This window comes from Salminus brasiliensis, chromosome 23 (genome assembly GCF_030463535.1).
Source record: "Salminus brasiliensis chromosome 23, fSalBra1.hap2, whole genome shotgun sequence".
Classification (NCBI taxonomy): Eukaryota; Metazoa; Chordata; class Actinopteri; order Characiformes; family Bryconidae; genus Salminus; species Salminus brasiliensis.
In genome coordinates this window covers 28,458,663-28,481,838 of record NC_132900.1, presented here as the reverse complement: position 1 = coordinate 28,481,838, position 23,176 = coordinate 28,458,663, and the positions used below count along the sequence as shown (strand labels likewise).

Here is a 23,176-nt window from a genome sequence, read left to right as displayed (position 1 = left end):
GGCTTGAGGGGTATAAAGCCCCCCAGCATTAAGCTGTGGAGCAGTGGAACTGTGCTCTCTGGAAGAGAGTTGGTGCTCCATCCAGTACTTCTGGGATAAGTTGGGGAGTTGGGGATGATGATGGAGGGTGATGATCATCCAACATCCTGATCTCACCAACTGTCTTGTTGCTGAATATAATCAAGTCCTCACAACAGTGCTCCACCAAATTCTAGTAGAAAACCTTCTTCCCTGGACAGTAGAGACAGTTACTCAAACAAAAGCAGGATCAACTCTTTTTTATACCCTTGATTTTGGAAGAAAGAGTAAATAAGCAGGTGTCCCAATACTTTTGTCAATTTATAAAAACTGTATAAAACACATATATAACTTTTTTTAAATATATTTTGCTCCTGTTAACTGCATACTCTCAATAAACACTGTGCTGGAACAAGAGATTTTTGGAATTTATTGTTTGGATCTAACTTTAGAGGTTAGATTGGGGGGTGGAGGAAGGGCTTTAGGCATTTTCCTCCTCCAGAAATTGAGATATTTCCTAACTCAGCTTTGCATCAATGAGTTGTCAGAGCTCTACGAAGTACGAGGAAGCAGATGTAGCAGATGAGGTTGGAAAAACCCTGGTGTATTGCTTTGCAATATATTTCCAGCATGAGTAAAGGTGTCCAGGAGATGACCATGGCCAAGGACCATATCTAACACTGCAAATGGAGTGGCATAATGAGCTCCAGAGCCTTACTACAGGATTGTTTTTTTTGGGGCCTCCTCCACTTATCTGAAGATGATGAGCTCCTTCTTCTCAATATTTCCATAGGCCGAGATGAGAAATCAGTCTCGATTCAATCATGCCCTCTTTATTTATTTATTTTTTGTATCTGGCTCTGATTGCTCTTGGGAATCACCATTAAGTGCAGGAACATTTAGCAGAATCTAAAATCCAGCGGCGTCTGCAAAACCTCACCCGAGCGGACGTAGGACGTAACTCACTCTGATTTGGAAAAGCCAAAGGTGAACGCTGATGTTTTGTTTCACAACTCTGGAAAAACGACGTGTGGAGAGACGAGGCGAAGATGGTCCAAACCCCTCTGCAACCATTAACAGCGGAGACATCTGTGGCTGCAGGCCTTGCGGTGTTTTATTTGAAAGTGTGGTGGATTATTTAGAATTTATTTAAAGGCCTTATGCTTGGCTTTGGCTTTGGCTTTGGCTTTGGTTGTGCTGTGTGTGTGTCTGTGTCGCAGTAGATGCTGGAGGAATGACTCACCAGTGGCTTAAATGTGTTCTGTGTGGGTTTTTTGATCCTGTGCTCAGTCGAAGGACATGAGCATCGTAAAGAGCTATATATGAGGTTCTTAATATAAAGATATGTGCTACAGCTCTGGGGATGATGGCTACAGCAGGTGAATTACAACAAATATAATTCAATCAAGCCAGCTTATGGTTTACAGCAGCAGTGTGAAGAGGGTTGTAATCAGTCCTGCCTTCTCTGTCTCTGTAGGTAATATATCAAAGAGTTGCACCGTGGACGGCTGGACAAACATAGACCCCGCAGTCATTGCGCAGAATTGCGGCTATACCTTGAATTTCACAGAGGGGGAGGAAATGGTATGTATGGCCCGGACTGTGTTTGATAGTTTGTAGTCTTAGCAAGGTTTGTAATTGCTGTTGGCAAGTACAAATGCTGTGGGATGGATGACCGCAGAGGGTGACCAGTCATCAAAGTGTCCATGCAGACACACAAACAGTGTGGTATTGTTATTATAAGAATATACACCAGGGGGGACTGGTCTCCAGCAAACTTTGGTAGTTACCCTACTCAGACACACCCACTTTGAGTTGAATTAGGTGTGTTTAAGCAAGGCAACCACCAACCTTTGCCAGAGGCCGGCCCTCCAGGACTGGAATACGCCATTCATCCAAATGCACTGAAAAAAAAAAAGATCAGCCATAACATTAATACCACCTTCCTGATATTGAGCTGATCCCCCTTGTGCCACCACAGAGCTCCTTTTGTCTTGTAAGTCTTGTAAGTTATGAGGTGGGCTCCATGGATCACATCAAAGAGCTAAAGGTGTCCACGTTCGATCCATATAGGCCCCACCTCACAACTTACGGGACTGCTGCTAACGTTAGTCTTGGTGCCAGATACCACAGGACGCCTTCAGTGGTTTTGTGGAGTCCATGCCTCAGATAGTCGGGTCTGCTGTGATGGCACAAGGGGGACCTACTCAGTAACAGTGTTATGGTTGATGTGTGCCTCAGCACTCCCACCCATTCTTTCACTAATATGTGGAAAGGCAGACTGTATAGCTAGAGCCGTGATTTTATATACCTGTGACAATGGGACTGAATCAAACATCTGAATTCAGTGATTAAGTGGTGTGTCTCAATACTTTTGTCCATATAGTGTATATGCCAATACATAACATGTGCATTCTGTGTAACGGTGTGTGTTTAATGTTTGCGTGCCGCTCTGTCTCTCAGGGTGCATTTCTGAGCTCGGTGAGGATTGGCTACACCATTGGTCACACCGTGTCCCTGACTTCCCTTGTAATCGCCATCTTTATTTTATGCTTTTTCAGGTAAGCCACAGCATCCTGTTTTATGTTGACTCAGAAACCGCAGTGAGTTATGGCTTGAAGGAAGTAGCACGCCATGCAGCACTGATCTTTTATTGCTGTCTGTGTCGCTGATGCATGTTTTTATCAGCTTCTTTTATGCTTTACAGTCTTTTAAAAAGGGCATGTTGGACATCAGTGTTCCGCAAATACGTGCATGCTGTTTTTTTGGTCCCTTGATGACCATGTCATGCTCACTAAAACTGGACAAGCGATCATTTAGAAGCTATATCTTTATACATATATAACATATATTTAGTTCATATTGTAAATGAATGTAGATTGACAAGGCAGCACCTCCATTTACACGTCCTTGAGAGCCTCAAGGGTGAAGCTTGGCTGGAAAACAGTAGTTAAAACAGCTTAGTTAATATAAACCATAAAGGGGAATTCCACTTATTGAGATGGAAACACTGCACTGGGCTGTGCACTGCATACGTAATAATAGGGCCAGTTTGGGAAGCCCAATTGGGTACCAGTAACAACACATCTACAAATCCACTCAGAGCCAATGCCCACCTGGAACCCACCTAGCCCACGTTCCACCCATGTGAGCTCCACATGAGCATGTTGGCTAGGGCACTATTTTGCCTAAAGGTCCAGCAGACTGAAGATCATTGGTTCGAATCCCAGTCATGCTGCCTGCCATCAGCAGCCGGAGCCTGAGAGAGCACAACTGGCCTTGGGTTAAAAAAATACAGTCAAAGTCAAAATAAGCCAAAGTGTCATCTAAAACCTTTCACAAAACAGTGTCTCAAGCATCAGGCAATATTTTGAATCTTTATGGTTTAATTATGTGGCAATTTTAAACATTCCGTGAAATTCTACTTTAAACAACATTTATTAGTGCTTAATGCTCATGTTAGGAATGTGATGGAACTGCTATGGCCTGTGTTACTGTTTAATGTAGTAATCACTGATCACTGTCAAAAATCCAAATGTGAATAATGTTTGATATAATGTGATTAAATGTGCTTAATAAGACAAATCAATTAAATGCCTTTAGCAATGTTATGTAAAAAAAAAACTAAATCTCCTTTGCCTACTAGACACAGGACAAGACTAAGCTTGTATCCACTGAAGAACACTAACCATTACAATGCAATGGAATAAACCCAGACTGAGTCATGGTGACCAGGTTTATCACTTGTTTCAGACACTGATTATATAAAAGCTCAGAGCCGGATATGATGTCATCCAGTCTGTCCCCCACCTCTTCGAATGATCTCAACACATCTTCAGTAGCTTCCTTTCGTGGCCTTTAGTCTACCATATACTCAATAACACAGAGACACGGCCCCTTTGCAGGTTGTAGTCTCGCGACACAAGACATCTGCTGTCTAGTGGTACTCTGAGACCACTGAGGCAAGCTGCATACATTGATCAGCCATAACAATAAAAACGTTGGTTATCTTGTTAAAGTGGCACCTGTGAAGGGATGGGATCTACACATTAGACACTTTGACAAGACAAAGTGACAAAGGCCAAATTGGGCCACTAGGTCAGAGCATCTCCAAAACATCAGGCAGGTCTTGTGGGTCTGTACCGATGAAAAATGCAGCAAGGAAGGACAACTGGTGAACCAGGGCTTCCAATGTTCATTGATATGACCCATGGAGGCCAGACACTAAAGGACACCTTTAGAGGGCTTGTGGAGTTCATGTCTCGATAGGTTAAAGCTGGAGCTGTTTTGGCAGCACATTCACAATGTTAGGCAGGTGGTTTTAATGTTATGGCTGAGGATTGGTATGAAAAGGCTTATTATAGAGGACTTTACAGTGGTAGTAAAAGAAACCAGGGGTTGCCGTGACTACAACCCAAATACAGCCATTTTATTGACTGTCCAAGTGAACCTACTGTATTATATACTACTATAGGGACAAAAGTATTGGGACACACCTCTTAATCATTGAATTTAGGTGTTTTATTTAGTCCAATTTCAGCCACAGGTGTATAAAATCAAGCCTCTAGCCATGCAGTCTGCCTTTCTTCGTTCTGAAGAGCTCACTGAACTCCAGCGTGGTTCTGTATGTAATAGGAGACACTGCTGCACCTACAACAACAAGTCAGCTGGTGAAATTTCTAGATCTTCCTCCATCAGCTGTGAGTGGTATTATTATTGAACAGTGGAAAAGTTTAGGAGGAACAGCTCACAGAGAGCAGCTCAGCCACCAAGTGTCTGTCAGACCACGTAAGGTTACAGAGCGGGGTCAGGGCCGAGTGCTGAGCTCAGAGCAGAGTGCAGAAAAGTCTCCAACTGACTCAATAACTGCAGAGCTCCAGACCTGCTGCTGTTAGAGCTGCAAAAGGTGCCGACTCCATATTAATGCTTATAGGTTTAGAATGGGATAGAATGATAAAAGCTCCCGTAGGTGTAATGTCTAGGTGTCCCAATACTTTTGTCCACAACACCTTGCCTGTACCCCTCTACCATGACGTTATGAAGTTATTATGAGCTTAATATCTGAAACACTGAAGTACATTAAGTCATATATTAATATGACATGGTCTATGCACAGGAAGCTCCACTGCACAAGGAACTACATCCACATTCACCTGTTCCTGTCCTTCATCCTGAAGGCCATTGCTGTTATTATCAAGGACGTGGTGCTGTATGAAGTGGAGGAGCCAGACGACTGCAATCCAGGATCTGTAAGTGTCTCCTCCTCCTCATGCTAGCTGTAAAAAGAGACATTGCACAATGACACTTTTTAAGTTTAAAGGCCCAAGTTCTACATTTTTCTGTATTTTACATGTATTTTACGTTTTTAATTTTACATGACCATTTTCTAACTTCAGAATTACACAGTTTTTTTAAATAAAATAATAAGTAGGCTAAATAAGCTCTCCTTTAAGCACAAAAGGCACAATTTGCTATTAAATACTAACAGCTAAATCATATTTGTAAACGAATTTCTGGTATGGTGTAATGTATAGCAGCTTATAAGCATCCTTACAGGCTTATGGATAGAGTAGTTCACCTGTCTTTGTAAATAGCAGAATGGTTAAAGGAAAAGTTCAGAGAAAAATCAAGTAACCATAGTCTATCACTGACCTCAGATGTAATCAATGCTTCTTTAGTTTAGAACTGGATAACCTAGGCTAACATTGCTAACAAACACTGAACTTGGACTGTCACCAATTCGCATCTCAGTAAATGCAGTCGATTTATTTATTATAAATTCCAGAGAAACATGTAATAGTGTTACATGCCTTTCAATGTCAGTCCTCACATTAAAGGGGCTGTATATGATATGAGCTCTGTTTGCGAGCTGAAAAAAGTCTTGGACTGAAAAACACAACACTACTCCACCCTGTTAAGAGTTAAGAGATCCTTGAGTAACTTTTGTTCCTACATCAGCATAAAACTGTGGAGGAACCTTCGAAAACCTTAAGTACCTTAAGAGGTTCCTCCACAGGTTCAAATTGAAGAACCTCCATCAGTTCCTCAAGGATCTTATACTTAGTGCAGCCAGTCAGCAACAGGGGGCGTTCATGCCTGTTCTCAGGAGGGGAGAAAGGGAGGGGCCGTGGAGACTGTGTATCTGGCACAGCAACAATTTGCCAACCCACAACCGAGCTAACGCTAACCTAGCTAAAGCTAATTACTTGCCATTACGTTGTTCTGTCGTACAACATTTGCATAGGGTTTTAAATCTATGGAGATCTTGGGTGGGGGTGGAGCTTCTGAAGGAGCACTGAATGGAGGGGGTGTGTTTTGCTGTTGAGTTCAAATATCAGTAGTGTTTCTCTAAAATCGTATACAGCACCTTTAACCAGTTTAACCAGACTGGATCACACCAGATCTCGCTTTTAGCTCTAAAAACATCATGACATGTATTACACACTATTAGCCTCTTTGCTTTTTGTTAGTCAGCTGGTTCCCAGGCTGGCTGCTGTACTTGTTTTGAAGGGTTGGCAGTCATCCGGCCAGTAAGCGCTCAGTCATCTGTTTTACGTCATACCTGGCCTACTGACTGATTCTGAAAGATAAACAGTGTGGTTGTGATGCTCGGGAGCTTTATGGAGGGCCTGTCGGTGAGTTGGAGCTGCAGATTACAGGCCGAGTGGTCTTAAATCATTGCCTAGTCAGTCTGATACTATAATCCTTTCTTCTGGAAACATCATGCTGGCCTGGCTGTTATTAGCTGTATTCTGCTGCTACCTGCTGCCTCGACCCAGTGTGCTGTCCAGCTGCCTGCTGGGGCTCTACTGTTGCTGGCCTGTTGGTTGTAATTCAGTCGTTAAAGACTCCATGCTCTCAAAGTGTGAGTTAACTGGTTAAATCTTCAATAATGGCTTATTATTATTTTATAAATTTGGTATTTGGGTCATCACTACTCTGCAATGGACTGGACTGGTGCCCTGTCCAGGGAGTACACCAGCCTTGCGCCTGGTGATTAGTGGTCAGTGATTAATTATTATGACTCCCTAAGGTCACCCTCCATTCTTAGCATAAGGGTTAACTGTGAGATTTTCATGCATACAGCTACTTTAAGCTGCACCTATTGGTGACACAGATGTGCAAATGCACACACAAAACTTGTCTAGTCCCTATAGAGAAGTATTGTCAATAAAATAGGACTATCTGGAGCAGATAAACTTGAACCTATTGGCTTCATGCCTAATACCGGGTGTCGGTTACGTGAGGGGTATAAAGCCCCCTCAGAATCGAGCTGTGGAGCAGTGAAACTGTGTTCTCTGGAATGATGGATGGTGCTCCATCCAATCTTTTGAGATAAGCTAGGGAGTTGGGGAGTTGGGGATGACGTGGAGTGGTGATCATCCAACATCCTGACCTCATTAACACTCTTGTCACTCAATTCAATCAAATCCTCACAGCAATGCTCCTCCAAAATCTTGTAGAAAGCCTTCTTCCCTAGACAGTAGAGGCAGGTAATCTTTTTCTCCAGCAATCTTTTTTTTAATGCCACTGATTTTGGAAGAAACAATGAATGAGCAGACGTCCCAATACTTTTGTCCATTTAACGTATGTATTCCTGCATCTTCTTTCCCTTTAATCTGTAGGCATGCTATCCATTATTTGGAAACTGCTCTGAAATTACTACAGATGTTACATACTATAACTAGTAAGCTATTTGTCACCTTGCGTGTTTAAGGTGGTAGTGACTTCAGGCTCCTGCAGATGGCGTTGCATGAGGATAATTGGGCTACAAATACCTGCAGAGTGTGTGAGGGGACACAGACATTGAGAAGAGGTGGTACAATGCAGTGAGTACCTGGTTGGATGTCTGGAAAATGGGTTCAGCCATATGGCAGCCATAGTGCAACTGTTAGACTGCTGGTAGACCAGTATGACCGTATGTATGGAAGCATGCGGTCATACTGGTCTACCAGCAGTGGCAGAAATCCCAGTCTACAGGAAATTCTCTTCAGAATTGTGGCTAAAAGACAAAGCTGACGACCAGGGCTTGTGAATAAAATATTGCTTCGCTTCCAGGCTAGCACTGCTTCTGGAGGTCAGTGCAGGTCCTTTACCACCAATTTCTGAAAGAACACTCCACAGGGAACTGCATTCCTTCAACATATAGAGCACAGTGGCACGCAAGAGGCCTTTGCTTACATCTGCTCAAGAATGAGGAGAATTTCCTGTAGGGATTTCTGCCGCTGCTGGATGACACTATGGCCAAATGCAATCACTCCTTTTGGCCAATCATTAACATCTGCTTTGCCACCCATTTACCACACATCCAACAAGACAATCACTGCACTGTACCAACTCTTCTCAAAGCCTGAGTCCCGTCACACACCCCGCAGGTATTTATAGTCAGATCACCCTCGCGCAGCGCCACCTGCTAGAGCCTGAACTTAACACTACCTTAAACATGCACGGAGCAGGCCTTTAGATTCAAGGGAAAGAAGATGCAGGAACCATGGCATACATTCACTAAATGGACAAAAGTATTGGGACACTTGCTCATTCATTGTTAATTCTTAATCAGGGGTATTAAAAAAGAGTATATCCTGCATGAATCCCATCACACTCACCACAGGTATTGATAACCCCATTGTCTTCATGCAACGCCATCTGCAGAAGCCTGAAGTTACTACCACCTTAAACACGCAAGATGACGAATGGTTTTGTATTTAATAGTTGCGAGAATGACTGGAGCCAATGACTGATCTGTAGAGTTTAAGGGGGTAATTCCTGCTGATAAAATAAGGTGCTGCTACTACTGCTGCTAAATCTGAGAATTATGCAATACCATTATGCTCAGGAGTGCTTTATCTGTGTTTACAGACTGAAATAGAGCCTTTCATCTGTTTTGGATGGAGATTCTCGTATGCCATAACTCCAACCTTAGCTCTAATTACATTAATATTTATTACTCCACTGACCTCTTCTGAATTGACCTTAATGCATCTTCCACTGGAACAAGACAAGATTTTCCGACACATTTCTATCTTTAAAGCGCTCATGCCTTTAGTTTTGCTTCTGTGTTTTAGTGATGTGAAAAATATGAAGTAATTCCCTCATGCTCCTGAGATGCAGAAAACGAATTGCCAGTCTGGAAAGCTGGGCTGACTGTTTTTCTTCATCAACAGAAGGGAGTAGAGACTGGCGCTCGGCCTCAGGCTTCAGTAATGTGTTGAAATTTGCTCAGAGCGCGAGAGATTTGTTTGATTCAGAACTTGTAGTGAAGTCTTTATGGTTTACGCTCATGCTTTCACAGTTATATTTCTCATCTGGAAACAACAAGGGGCGACCGGTCTCTGTGGAGGAGCAGAAACATCACTGTATAAAAGGAAATCCGCGTGCAGAGTGACAGGCTCCAGCCATGAGGCCCAGAGCCCTGAGCAGTTTAGCGGTTCCTCTGCTGTGAATCCTCAGCCTTATTTAGACGGACTTTATGGTGTTGTGCGGCAGACATCACTTTTCTTCCAAGGAGTTCTCAGAGTCCTTAGAGACGTCTCAATTGAGCCAATTACTGTAGGCCTTGAAAACTGCACACAGTTTAATTGGAATGTAAGAACAAATGATCTCTGACCTTGTGAGCGTTATGGCAACTTGAGCAACAGTGTGCAGTTTATCCTGACTTGTATCAAACGTCATCTTGTGATCTGTGTCTGTAACACCATTACATTGTTTTCAAGCCCAAAGTGTGAAGGACGTAGCTGAATCTGCAGGTGTATGAAAGCATCTGGTCATACTGGTCTACCAGCTGTAACGACTGGAAGTATGGTGTTAGGTGGGTGCTCTCGTGGAGAGGTGAATACTTAGCTCCATTAAGAGACACGCAGGGAACACGTCGTGCAGGGGTTTCAGAGACGGTTTTAATGAGCAATGAGAGCACCTCGACTTCGCTCGTCACAACTTCCCAGACAACACCAGCTGGAGAACCCAGGCTACAACCCAGCACAGTTCACCATACGCACACACTCTCCCGCGCTTTCCTCCAAACTCTCCATGAACATGCGCACTGTACCCCACCTTAAAGTGACCGTTACACAGCAGTGGCAGAAATCCCAGTCTACATGAAAATTCTCGTCAGAATTGTGGCTACAAGATGTAGCAGACGTACAGGGACCGCTGATGTGTTTCACAGCTTGTGAATAAAAAATGACTTTGCTTCCAGGCAAGAATTGCTTCTAGAAGTCATTGCAGGTCCTTCACCAGCAATTTCTGAAAGAACTCTCCGAAAGAACATCTTAAGTGGCATGCAAGAGACTTTTGCTCATTTCTGCTCTAGAATGAGGAGAATTTCCTGTAGACTGTGGGTGGTTTGGTGTTGCTAGGTGGTTGCTATGGTTTTACTAGGTGATTGCTATGGCGTTGATATGTGGTTGTTTTGGTATTCCAGGTGGTCGCTATAGTGTTCCTAGGTGTATGTATGTGCTGTAGTGTTGTTAAGTGATTGCTAGGTGGTTGCTGTGGTGTTGGTATGTGGTTATTAGAATATTCCAGGTGGTTGCTGTGATTGATAATTAGTTGCTAGGTGATTGCTATGGCATCTCAGTGGTTGATAGGGTGTTGGCGAGTAGTTTCAGGGCAATTAGTGTGGTTGCAATAGTATCCCAGAGGTTGGTATGGTGTTTGGTTGCTAGGTGGTTGCTATGGTATCCCAGGTCCACTTTGCACAACCGCAATAACATAGAATCACAAATTGCTGAAGAAGCTAATGCTGGCTAATGCTCTTGTAGCGTCCAAGCCTAAGGTTCAGGGCTCTTCAGAAGGGATGACTTCGACGTGCACAATGTAAAAGGGAGATGGTTTTAATGTTATGGCTCAGGTTGTTTCTGATGATCAATAAAGCCTTTGTATCTTATGTATGAAGAGTTCAATGAATGACCTTGTCCATTTGTAAATATTTGATTCATGCAACTCCACTTATTGCTGTATTTAAGTGTTGCAGTCAAGCACCTTTTAAGCTACAGCTCACCTGTTCCTCACCTGATCCCAACTCACCTGTAAGTCCACTGTCTGAGGTCAGTGCTGACGACTGTGCAGCTCAAGTGTGCTTTTCCCTCCCCTGAAACAAACAGCATTAAATCATTTACTGGGCCAAATCATACGTTAGCGTTTTATTGCTAGCTTTGCTCTCTGAGTGCTGCTTGATCAAATGTTCCATCATTCTGAGGCCGTGGCGAGGCAAAGCACTGTTTGTCAAGTCCTTCCGAACCTTTCAAGAGGTTGCTAATGGTTTCCTTTACTGAGGTGTGGAGAAAACCTGTATTTACCCTACGCTAGGCAGCAGCGATGTCTGCCGTGGATGGTTTTTGGTTCGATTTTTACGTGTTGTCATGAATTAAGGCTGCTGGGATCAACTGGAGTGTTTAAATAGTTGGCAGCAGTTGATCAACAACAGCAACCCTCGTTTGCCGCAAATCGGCGAATGCTTCAGAGTCCTTTATGTGCATGAAGTGGCTTTAGCTGTTAGACTGCTGTATAAACACTCTATGTCTGACTGTAGTGTAGTGTGTCGCTTGGACACAGCTGGTGGCCACGCATCCACTTGCCACTTGCCCCAGTGCCTCCTGTTCAATTCAATAGAGAGAGGTGTTGCATGATGAGTATGACTGCCATGCTGCATCGAGTCAATCATGGAACAGTAGGCTGGTGCATCATCGAAGCATCACACACAGAAAAAACACCTTTCAAACATGAAAGAAAAGCTGAATTCTGGAAATCCTGGTTGCTATGTGGTTGCTAGGTGATTGCTATGTTGTGGTATGTGGTTGCATTGGTATTGCAGATGGTTGCTAGGGTTTTGCTAGGTGGTTTCTAGGTGATTGCTATGTTGTGGTATGTGGTTGCATTGGTATTGCAGATGGTTGCTAGGGTTTTGCAAGGTGGTTCATGCAGTGTTGCTAAGTAGTTGCTATGGTGTTGCATTGGTATTCCAGGAGATTGCTAGGTAATTGCTATGGCATCCCAGTGGTTTCTAGGTGGTTGCTATGGTTTCCCAGTGGTTGGTATGGTGTTGCTGAGTGGTTTATAGGTGGTTGCTATGGTTTCCCGGTGCGCTTTGCAAGGCCAAAGACTCCAGAGAGGGTTAACGCTGAGTCATTTGGGCTCATCGTGCTTGGAGGAGAAACTTATCCCTGCTAGCTCTTACAGCAGCAACCAGACACCCACATTGGTTTGTATCTCGCTAAGAGTTAAATTTCTGCTTCTAACTCCAGTTTCATTTCCTCCTCTTATCCCCTCTCAGATGCCTTTCGTATGAGTTGCATAAGGCCCCCTTCCTTCCTTCCGTGCTGGACATGCGGCAACGGAGTGAGGCAGTAAAAGCTGATGACTTTTCTCTGTGTAAACATGTAGGAAATATGCAATGCCTCGGCCTCTGCTGTGTACACAAGGTCAGGAGGTCAGTAAACAGAGTTCACTCAGCGGCTTTTATTTGTTACAGGTGGGATGTAAGGCGGCGATGGTGTTCTTCCAGTACGGCATCATGGCCAGTTTCTTTTGGCTGCTGGTGGAGGGCCTGTACCTGCATGCTCTCCTCGCCGTCTCCTTCTTCTCCCATAGGAAGTACTTCTGGTGGTACATTCTGATTGGCTGGGGTAAGTGCAAGCACACGGGTCAGCGGCAGTAAGCATGATTTATGGTTGTTGTGGAACCCTCTGCATCAACAACATGTTTAAGATGCTGTTGGAATGTCAGAGTGCTTTGGGAAAGTTCTGGCGACTGCAAAGACTTTTGAAGTTCAGGAAATCGGCGCATCCGCATGCAGTGAAAAACTGTGTGTATTTACTGAGTAGAAGGGCTAGTCAGACGTCAGTCACACCAGTCAGGAGGGAACCTGGGTGAGAAACTGAAGTGTGGGCCCCTCATGCACAGGTTATTTTTACACAGTACACAGTGCTGCGTGTTGTAGCCTCACCGGTAATGAATCATAAAGTAGAGTGATATACAGAGTCTAAAGGTTTAAGTGTAGTTGCTGATGCATGTCTGTGTATCACATCACCGTATAGACATGCAGTTCATTCCAGAGTCATTAGTGCTGTTTAAGTGGACGAGGTGCAGCAGACTTTCAGTGCTCAGCATGGGAGAGTATCTGAATATCAGTTTTTAAGAATCTGACCTACTAATGCATTTGGTCTGCATGTCAAAATATTGCGAAAAATGCAGCGTGTTGTGAAATTGACTTTAAATATTGTATATATTATATATAATTATATCATATAATGTAATATTTGTATTTGTATATAGTATTTGTACCATATCACCCAGCCCTATGTCAAATGTTATCCAGTGCTATCCATTAGCAGCTCCTACACCCACTGTATATATATGTGTGTGTGTGTGTGTGTGTGTTTTTGCAATGTTGATAGGGGTCCCAGCGGTCTTCATCACCACATGGAGCATTACAAAAGCTTACTTACACGACGTTGGGTAAGTCCCTGCTGTGTAAATTTGGTTTCGAGGCCCTTAAAAACCCACCCTTTTTGAAACCAGTTTGTTTACATCTGCTTTAGTGGATGCAAACATTTATCCAACCCAGCCCTGATCTACTCCAAGTGGGGTTTTTCATTAGATCAGTGTAAACAAAACAAATGTAGCGTCAAAACATGTTACTACAAATTATTGCCTATTGCTTGGTGCATGTAGCACTCGGCGGGTCCCGGTATTACCTATAAGCATCTCTTTTCAGAGTCGCCACTTCGTGGGTCTGCAGCTCAGTAAAGAATCCACAAGTTTACGACAGTAATCTATAATTTTTTTTTTTTTTTGTGGTGTAAAAACCCCTGAGGCTGACAGACGCGATTCAGCAGAACTGCTGTTGCAACAAATCTCAAGGCTTTGCTCTTAGAGTGGAAATAAATGAGGTGTCACCTCTGAGGGCAGGAAAAGCGTATTTATAGAACGAAGTGAACGATCAGTCGGAACATGAGAGAAAATTCAGAACGAACATTTGTTATTACAACAGATTTCTTGGTTTATTCGTTTTTATCGATATGAAATATATCTGTTGGCCTGTCTATCTATCTACACTAAATGGACAAAAGTATTGGGACACCTACACATCACACCTGCAGGAGCTTTTATGGAGCTGGTCCCCCTTTAACAGCAGGTCTAGCAGCAGCAGGTCTGGAGCTCTGCAGTCATTGAGTCAGCACTTAGCCCTGACCCCGCTCTGTAACTTTACATGGTCTGACACTTGGTGGCTGAGCTGCTCTCTGTGGTTCCTCCTAAACACTTCCACTGTTCAATAATAATACCACTCACCGCTGATGTATAGTGGAAGATCAGCAGTGTCTCCTATTACATACAGAACCACGCTGGAGTTCAGTGAGCTCTTCAGAATCTCCCATTCTTTCACTAATGTGTGTAGGAAAGGCAGACTGCATGGCTAGGGGCTTGATTTTATATATAGTGTATCCGTCTATCTGTCTGTCTGGATGTCCATCCATCCAATTCGTAATATTGAATGAATCGCATTAGTGAGCCTTGGGCACACATTACCCTTGACCACTGCATAACAGGACGTCCCACAAGACCTGCATGATGTCTTGGAGATGTTCTGACCCAGTCAGTCTAGCCGCCACAATCTGATTCAGATTCTCACACTTGCCCATTTTTCCTGCTTCCAACAACTGACTGTTCACTTGCTGGCTCCCTAATATGGAGATCCCACCCCTTGACAGGTGCCATTGTAACTGTATAATCAGTGTTATTCACTTCACCTGTCAGTGGTTTTAATGTTATGGAGGATCTGTGTACATCCCTTGTCATCGTAGTGCTGAATCTGAATACTGACAGATGATTTACTGTGACTGATCACAGCTCCAGTTCCACACACAGCACAGCATCACCTGACCAAATCATTAGGCCTTAAAAGTGGAGCATTTTGCAACACTGTGTTTTAACTACAGCTTTGTCATATTCCTGTAAATCGCTTCAGGGATAACAGAGGCAGGAATTATTGCTCTGTACAGCGAAACTGTATCAGATCCAGGTTTCAGTTCTTGAGTCATGCTTTCTGGAACAGAACCGGGCATTTAGTTTTAACTAAAGCACTCGTACCAAACAAACACAGCTTCTCCCTTCAGGTTTCCTGAATCCTCAAACTTCAATATTCCTAAATGGATCCGTGTTAAGGAATCCTTAAAATCTTTCTTTTACAGATGCTGGGATTTCATTGATGATAATCTCTGGTGGATTATAAGAACACCGATTCTGATAATAATCCTGGTGAGTCAGGCTGTATAAGTCTAGCACCTTAGAGCCTCTTTATTACAAGTCATTTAGAGCATTTCTATTGGTCTGTTTATCCCACAGGGTTCAAACAATGGAGAAAACTAAAAACAGCATTCATTGGACAGCAGCGATATATTCAGTCTCATAATTAATTATCATTGTAATGCAAAATCCTTTTACTGACATAATGTTAATCTGGAATTTTCATTACATCAATTTAATGAAGAATGGACCAATAGAAATGCTCCAAAATGCTTTGATTCTGGATTCAAGTCGCTTGACGCCTCTTTCACTGTAAAGTCATTGGCACTGTAGGTTAGGGTGTGTTGTAATTACACCAGGATCTGCTCTTTTCCAGATGAATTTCATTTTGTTCATCTGCATCATCCGGATACTCCGCCAGAAAATCAACTGCAGGGACATTGGCAGAAATGAATCCAACCAATACTCGTAAGTTGGTCTGAAATGGTCCACATGTGGAGCTGAAAATAATAAAAAAAGGAAATATTATGAGCAAATAATAAAGATTAATAAAAAAAATTATTTGAAAATTAGTGTGTGTGAAAACGAATGGGCCAATAAAAATAGTCCAATATGTCGCTGAATAAACGTATAATATAACTTTTTACATTTTTTTGCTTTTTTTTAACAGGTCTACATAAAACTATGGCTTATGCAATAATCACACAATTTGTTCATCCCTATTCCTACTCTGAAGGATATTATGGTGTGGCATTTTGGTTTAATCAGCAAATTTTGCATAACATTACCTAAAAAAGGTTAATAAAATAATATTATATATACAGTCACATAACTAATTTGCATATAATCACTGCCATGTGAAAACATTTCACTTCAGGAAATTGCACAATCAGGCAGTTGTTCTTTACATTGTGTCGAAATTTAATGGTGAATGAACAAATAGAGATGCTTCAAAATATTTTTACATTGACTTCCATTGAAAGAAGGTTTTTTACTTATAAAGTCATAAAGTTACAATTTTGTCCTATTAGAACATGGACCGTGTCGGGTGATGGAAGGTGTTCCTTACAGAGGTTAACTGCTCCACAGGGGCTTAGTGTCAAATGCTCTGTACCACTCGCCAGAGTCTGAAGTCCTTTCCCTCAGTCATCAGTGATCCGTGGGGCACCACTGTTATGCCACTGGGAGGCACTTAATGTGTGAGAAGTGTATTCCCTGTACACCTTCACTACGGCAGCTCAAGAACATCTAGAACATGAAGTTAGCGGTTTCTGAGATGCTATCACCATTCATTCACTGTATATATATATATATATATATATATATATATATATATATATATATATATATATATATATATATATTTATATATATATTATGACCACACCTTGTTTGAAATTAACTCAGATGCCAAGCGACACATAAGTCAGCAAGCACACCAGTCAGTTGTAGCAGAGTGCAGAACTATGGTCATGGGCAAAGGATGTAGTTTGACTGATGTCCAAAAAATTTCCAAATTTTGGAAAAAAATCTAACTTTGTGGGATGTTCTAGAGCCGCATGCCGAATTCTCGTTCATTGAGTGCCTACTAACAGTGGTGCCCCACAGGCCATTGATGCCAGAGGGGAATGATGACACCGTCACTGTGGAGCAGGTAACCTCTATAATGAACACCTTCCATCACCTAAAACAGTCCTTGCTACAACATCTTGCCAGGGTCATCTGAGCCAAGGGTGGTTATTCCCACTATTAGATAGGTGGTAGGTATTTTAGAAAACCTCATATATATACTTTAACATACATACTTTTATATAATTGTTTTATTATGATTTGCAGGAGATTGGCGAAATCAACTCTCCTTCTGATTCCCCTGTTTGGAATAAATTACTTCGTCTTCGCCTTCATGCCTCGTCACGTACAGTCTCACGTGCGGCTGGTGTTTGACCTTGTCCTGGGTTCCTTTCAGGTATGCATCGGTACACTTACACACACACACAAACACACACATACACACACAAACTGTATGTTTATTTCTCTCTCATCGTTGTTTATCTGCTTGGGATTCTCTAAATGCCAGGAGAATACAGAAAATGGCAGCAGCAGTGATAAATGCCTCCTGGGATGTGGCCCTTCCCCCTCCAGACTTCTGTCGATGTTTGTTTTTGAGGCAAAAAACGGTTACATGAGGATAAAAGCATGGCCTCGTATCCCCGACCCATCATTGAGTCTCTGCAGTCTAATAAAATATATATAGACAGTGAAATATGAGTGCCTCGTTCGGAGTAAATATAGCTGTATAAAATCTCTCAGGTTGGTAAAAGTCAGTGAAATCCCCCAAAGCATCGTAACTTAAAGGTCACTGTGAAGTGATGTGGAGCGTCTCTCCAGCTGTTTGATGGGATTCTCACTGTGGTGCTTTTGAGGAATCTAGGGACTCTGGGGAGAACACTACAGATCTCTAACCACATACTACGAATTAATTAGGATTTTTAAGCACGAAATCTCAAATTTCACCACATATATTTCTAGTGTTCAAGTTCAAGTCTCAAAACCACAAGTGAATGATCTGGGTCCATTTTCAACACTACTTTGACTCGGCCTTGTGTAAGAAGTTATTTTACCTCTCAGTCTTGTCTCAGTCTTAATGTTATTTTGACTCAGTCTTGTCTTAGTCTTAATGTTATTTTGTCTCAGTTTTTATGTACTTTTGACTCAGTCTTTTCTCAGTTCTGACCTTCTTTTGACTCAGTCTTGTCTTAGTCTTAATGTTATTTTGTCTCTGTCTTGATGTTATTTTGTCTCAGTCTTGTCTTAGTCTTGATGTAATTTTTACTCGATCATATCTCAGTCTTAATGTTGTTTTGGTCATGATGTAATTTTGTCTCTCTTGTCTGAGTCATAATGTTATTGTGACTCTATTTTGTCTCAGTCTTGATGTTACTTTGTCTCAGTCTTGGCATTGTTTTAACTCTGTCTTGTCTCAGTCATAATATTATTTTTGACTTAGTGTCTTTATAAATTTGACTTTCTTCTCTCAGTCTTGTTATTTTATTTTAGTCTGGACTTTGTCTCAGTCTTAGTATGTATCATGTTTCGATATGACGTGTTTAGCTCTAGATACAGTAAGCTAACCTGGTCTCGGTCTTGATTCGGTCTTGGCAACACTTTATTCGGACTCGATGTGTTCAGGTGTTGGTTCTGTTACTTTTAATCGCCTTGACAACAACTTCCCACCTCTCTACAACACTGCTTACATGTGTCATTCCAAGTGGACCCATGTGAACAAGGTTATTCACTAGCCTAACTAGTGCCATGTCCTGTAAAAATGTGCTATACTGTCAATTATTGATTATATAAATAGCATCCTGCCTGCTGGCTGGCTTTGAGAGTTGGCTGTGTTTCAAATGACTGTGTATCCGTTCCAGGCCTTCAATCATCTACTGTGTTGTTTTTTTTCCATTTTCAGGGCTTTTGCGTCGCTGTCCTGTACTGCTTTCTAAATGGAGAGGTAATACAAACAACATTTGGGTTTTGTCCTACTGTTTAACCAAAGAAAATTTATTCCCTAAAATTATTATTTCTTAAGTCTAATAACTGGAAGTCTAATCAATCAAGACAAGACAAGACAACCCAATGACAACTCATAAATCTGTTTCTTGAATGTCTCGCCAAATTCAAATGTCTGTTTTTGATTAGATGTGTCTCAGTTCATCTAGTATTAAACCCTGACTGGATCTGAAATGTCCCCTCCCTACTGCCTAATGCGCTAGTTATATATATATAAATATATACATACGGACATTTTTCACATATTTTATACATTTGAAATACATTTGTAAAAAAATACAAATACAATACACTTCATTCTAAAATCATTTTCACACATTAAAGTGTGTATGTTTAGACTATATAGACTATATACAAAGTACTTTAAAACACATTTATTCAAAAAACATTATTAAACACAGATATTAAATATAAAACACAGGTATTTAAGTTTCACAGGTATAGATACATGGCAAAAATGCAGCTGGATCATGTTATATATATATCTTGTGTTTTTAAACCAACAACTAAAACAATGTATAATTAAATATATTTAACAAATATATTAAAATTTACTAATTATGTTGAAAATTGAAAATGCATTTTACTTTTTTTTTTTTTTTAATAGTAAAATAATTTAATATAACAAAATATTTTTGAATACATTTTGAATATCTTTTTTTCATATGGGTCATAATGGTTTCTCTACTACATAATACTGTATTATATTTTTCTAACTTAATGACACAAGAAAGTCATTCATGTTCTTATCCTAAATTTGGACTTTCATCAACAGCAGAATTGTCTTCATTTTCTACACGCAAGTAAAAATAACTTTTTAGCTTATTGTGCATTCAGCTGCACAGCGCTTGAATTGCATCACAAGAGCTGGTATTTTATGGGTGTTTTGAAGCCGTTTGAAGTTGTTTGGTTCCTAATCCCTGATTTCAGCGCTTTTTATTTGATAAGGCTGACTTTACGGTATCTGTGTGAAACTGATAAGACATGAAAGAGAGAGAAACACCTGATTTCGCTACATTCACTGCTTTCATCTCATTGTTCTCTCCCGTCTCCTCTTTATCCATGACATCTCGATCATTTGGCTGGCTCTCAGTTGCGTACTACATACCTTCACTGTAAGGTATAGACCATATAGACATATAGACTGCTCCGGGAGACTGTGAACAGTTTAGAGGAACGGTGGGGGTTCTACAACACTGTGGAGCAAAAGATGGTTCTTGTGTTCCTGTAATACTGGTCTTAAAGCCAATCTCACTCTACCTCTTCATTTCTTTCCTCTTTCTAAAAATGTGTCCCGTCTTCCTTTCACCCGCCCCCTCAACCAACCCCCCCTTGCAGGTTCAGTCCGAAATTAAGCGCAAATGGCGGCGGTGGCACATGCAGAGGTTCCTTGGCGCCGGCACGAAGTACCAGCAGCCATGTCTGGCCAGCAACGGGAACCACTCCAGCACTCAGATCACCATGCTGACCAAGTGCAGCCCAGACACCCGCCGGGCCTCAGCTTGCCAGGACGACTTCTCCACCATCTGAGCTGAGCCAGGGCCGAGAACCAGATCCAGGAGCCAGTCCTGGGAGAAGCTCCTTCAGCCAGGGCCCGGGTCCCATCAGCTTCATCATCGTCACCATCATTGCTGTGGAAACGGCCCGGCTCTCATCGACACTGGGAAACAGCGCCATGTGACTGAGTTTAGACGGTCGTGTTAGATTGGCATGTGGTCTCCGGTGCGTCCGTGTCGTGAACGTTGATGTCCGTCACATTCTTGCACATTGGTCAAACAGAGACTGGTCAGGAGGGACGGGACAGTGTGAACATTTCTGGACCAAAATGATCATGCCCAAATTATGAGGCTGAGGTATGAATTATGACTGTGAATAAGATCTGATCGCTCATAACGTGTTGATCAAATCAGGAGGACAAAAAATGTGATAATTTAAATGTGATATTTTACACTGATCAGCCATAACATTAAAACATGTGTCTGGCTGAATTTCAAATACTTCCGTACTCCCTATATAGTGAAAATAGTAGTCATAAAACTACAGCGTCTACACGCTCTAGATTTGAGATTTTAGCATATAAATAAAATAAATAAATATAAATACGGTTCAATTACAGGTATATAAATAATGCACTGTTTAAAGAAGGCATCATTTCTAGGCCTAAATGGCCTAAATAGTGCACTACATAGGTAGTAGTGTGTAATTTGGAATGAAACCTCTGTATTTTCTGTGTTTTTCCTCATGATGTTTTGATGTCTCTCCTTATAAGGTACCACCAGGGCTAGGGCATGCTCATTGCTGTGTGGATGGAAATATTTTCAAAAACGGAGGGAGGGAAATCACGTTTAAAAATATCTAGATATTTGTGGACGGGCCCTCAAGAGCAGTGAAATCTCTGTTACGGGTTAAAAAAAAAGAAATGAATGAACTAGCATAAGCATTATGTAGGATATGGGTCCGTTTTATGTGGAAGTTTTGACCATTTGGTGAATTTGCCCTAATTGACCCGTTCCAGCTAGCAGAGTAAACATTTTCTCTTGGTTGAGATCGGACGTCTCCTTGGTATGTGACTGCTTTCAACCAATCAGCCTTCAGGGCCAGCATTTGGAGTACAAGGAGGAGTCAGATGACATGCTCTGTATTACAGTGTTCAGTAACGGTTCTCATGAATCTTCCGCTAACAAGTGCTGAAGCTAGCAGGTCCTGTTGAAAGTCTGAATCATCCCTGACCCTTCCACACACTCACTAATGCCATGGTTCGCTGTGCTGGTGACATTTAGCGATGGCATCTTGCTCTTATTCGGCTTTGTTGCGCTAAGGTTCAACTCGTCAAAGCCTTAATTAGCTGTTGTGGTACTAAAAGTGTGACCTCTTAGTCATCAGTGTGCTCTCATTATTATTACTTGTAGACACCCAGATCTGTCCTCCAGCTTGAAATCTTCTCCCTTATACCTGTTCCTGTTAATGCTGTTCTTCTACTCTTTAGGTTTAGTTATAAAGAGGGACAGCAGTCTCTGACCAATTTCACAGAGGGTCATAAAGCCGCGATCACTTGAGTCATCTTGCAAAATTGCATTAATTTCAGTGGGATTTACCACGATGAGCAATTGCACCTCAGAAACTTTTGGCATGATTCAATTTTGCGTAAGTCTAGCTTTGGAAACGTCGCTCCTGTTGTGGCTGCACTGAACTGAAGAGGCTCAGCCCAGCTCCAAAAGCCCAAAACAGAGGAGATGCTAATGTTAGCCTTAGTCTAAACATGGCCGGTTCTTACTCACTGGCTCTAAGTACGATAACAAAAGAGAGAACGAGTGAATACACAGTCAGTCAGGAGACTGTATTGCCATCCTTCTGTCATTTTAGTGTTTTAAGGAACCGGCGTTAGCCAGCAAGTTACCTTAATTTGTGTATTTGATGACTATATATATATATATATATATATATATATATATATATATATATATATATATATATATATATTCTCTCTACATGGACAAGTATTGGGTCAAGGGTATTAAAAAATAGTTTATCCTGCATTTGTTGGAGTAACTGTTTCTACTGTCCAGGGAAGAGGGGGCTCTACTAGAATGTTGGATGATCATCACCCCACCACATCATCCCCAACTCACCCCAAAAGTATTGGAAGGAGCACCAACCAACCACAATTCCGGAGAACACAGTAGTTCCACTGCTCCACAGCTCAATGGTGGTGGGGAGTTATACTCCTCTAGCCCACACCTGGCATTAGGCAGTGTGCTGCCAATAGGTTCTTGTTTATCTGCACCAGAGAGTCCTATTCTATTGGCCATATTACCCTACAGGGACTATACAAGCTGTGTGTGTCAGTAGCTGGATGCATTTATTAGAAGGGGTGTCCACAAACATCTGGGATTTACAGTTACACCTTGCATGTCATTTGTTGTCAAACTCTGTACATTTTTATGTATTTTCTGTAATCTGTGGAAAGTCCAGTGCTGGGTACCAGTTGTGTTACATGAGTTTGGACTGTTTAGAATTCACAAAATACTCATTTTAGACCTCAGAGTCTGTGAATGATCAAAAGAACACATGCTGTAGCTCCTACATTGGTACAGTTATCCTGTACGTTTACATGCACACTGCTAAAATGTGCAAAAGGGTGAGCAGAACTGCTAAAGCTATTTATGCTAATGTAAATGTTGTGTTATATGAAGAGTAGCCTATACTGGTCAATTAAAGTGTTTTGCAGATGTTACGTGTCATTCAGTGGGTCTTATTTTATTGCATTGCATCATTCAAGAGTTTAATAAACACAGGTTGACATTTATACGGCTACTTTTTTCAACGTTATTAACTTAGATTGTCTTGT

At 41.7% G+C, this 23,176-nt stretch overlaps 1 protein-coding gene across 1 annotated transcript in view; it reads left to right on the top strand.

Moving 5' to 3' along the window:
- vipr1a (vasoactive intestinal peptide receptor 1a) overlaps nucleotides 1–23,176 on the top strand; it is a 45,036-nt gene extending 21,860 nt beyond the window's left edge. The window contains exons 4-13 of the mRNA XM_072668923.1: nucleotides 1,496–1,602; nucleotides 2,482–2,579; nucleotides 5,135–5,267; nucleotides 12,488–12,641; nucleotides 13,413–13,473; nucleotides 15,207–15,273; nucleotides 15,638–15,729; nucleotides 17,098–17,227; nucleotides 18,728–18,769; nucleotides 20,167–23,176. Coding sequence (XP_072525024.1) covers nucleotides 1,496–1,602; nucleotides 2,482–2,579; nucleotides 5,135–5,267; nucleotides 12,488–12,641; nucleotides 13,413–13,473; nucleotides 15,207–15,273; nucleotides 15,638–15,729; nucleotides 17,098–17,227; nucleotides 18,728–18,769; nucleotides 20,167–20,358 — 1,076 coding nt within the window. The 3' untranslated portion in view covers nucleotides 20,359–23,176. The remainder of the gene's footprint in view (nucleotides 1–1,495; nucleotides 1,603–2,481; nucleotides 2,580–5,134; nucleotides 5,268–12,487; nucleotides 12,642–13,412; nucleotides 13,474–15,206; nucleotides 15,274–15,637; nucleotides 15,730–17,097; nucleotides 17,228–18,727; nucleotides 18,770–20,166) is intronic.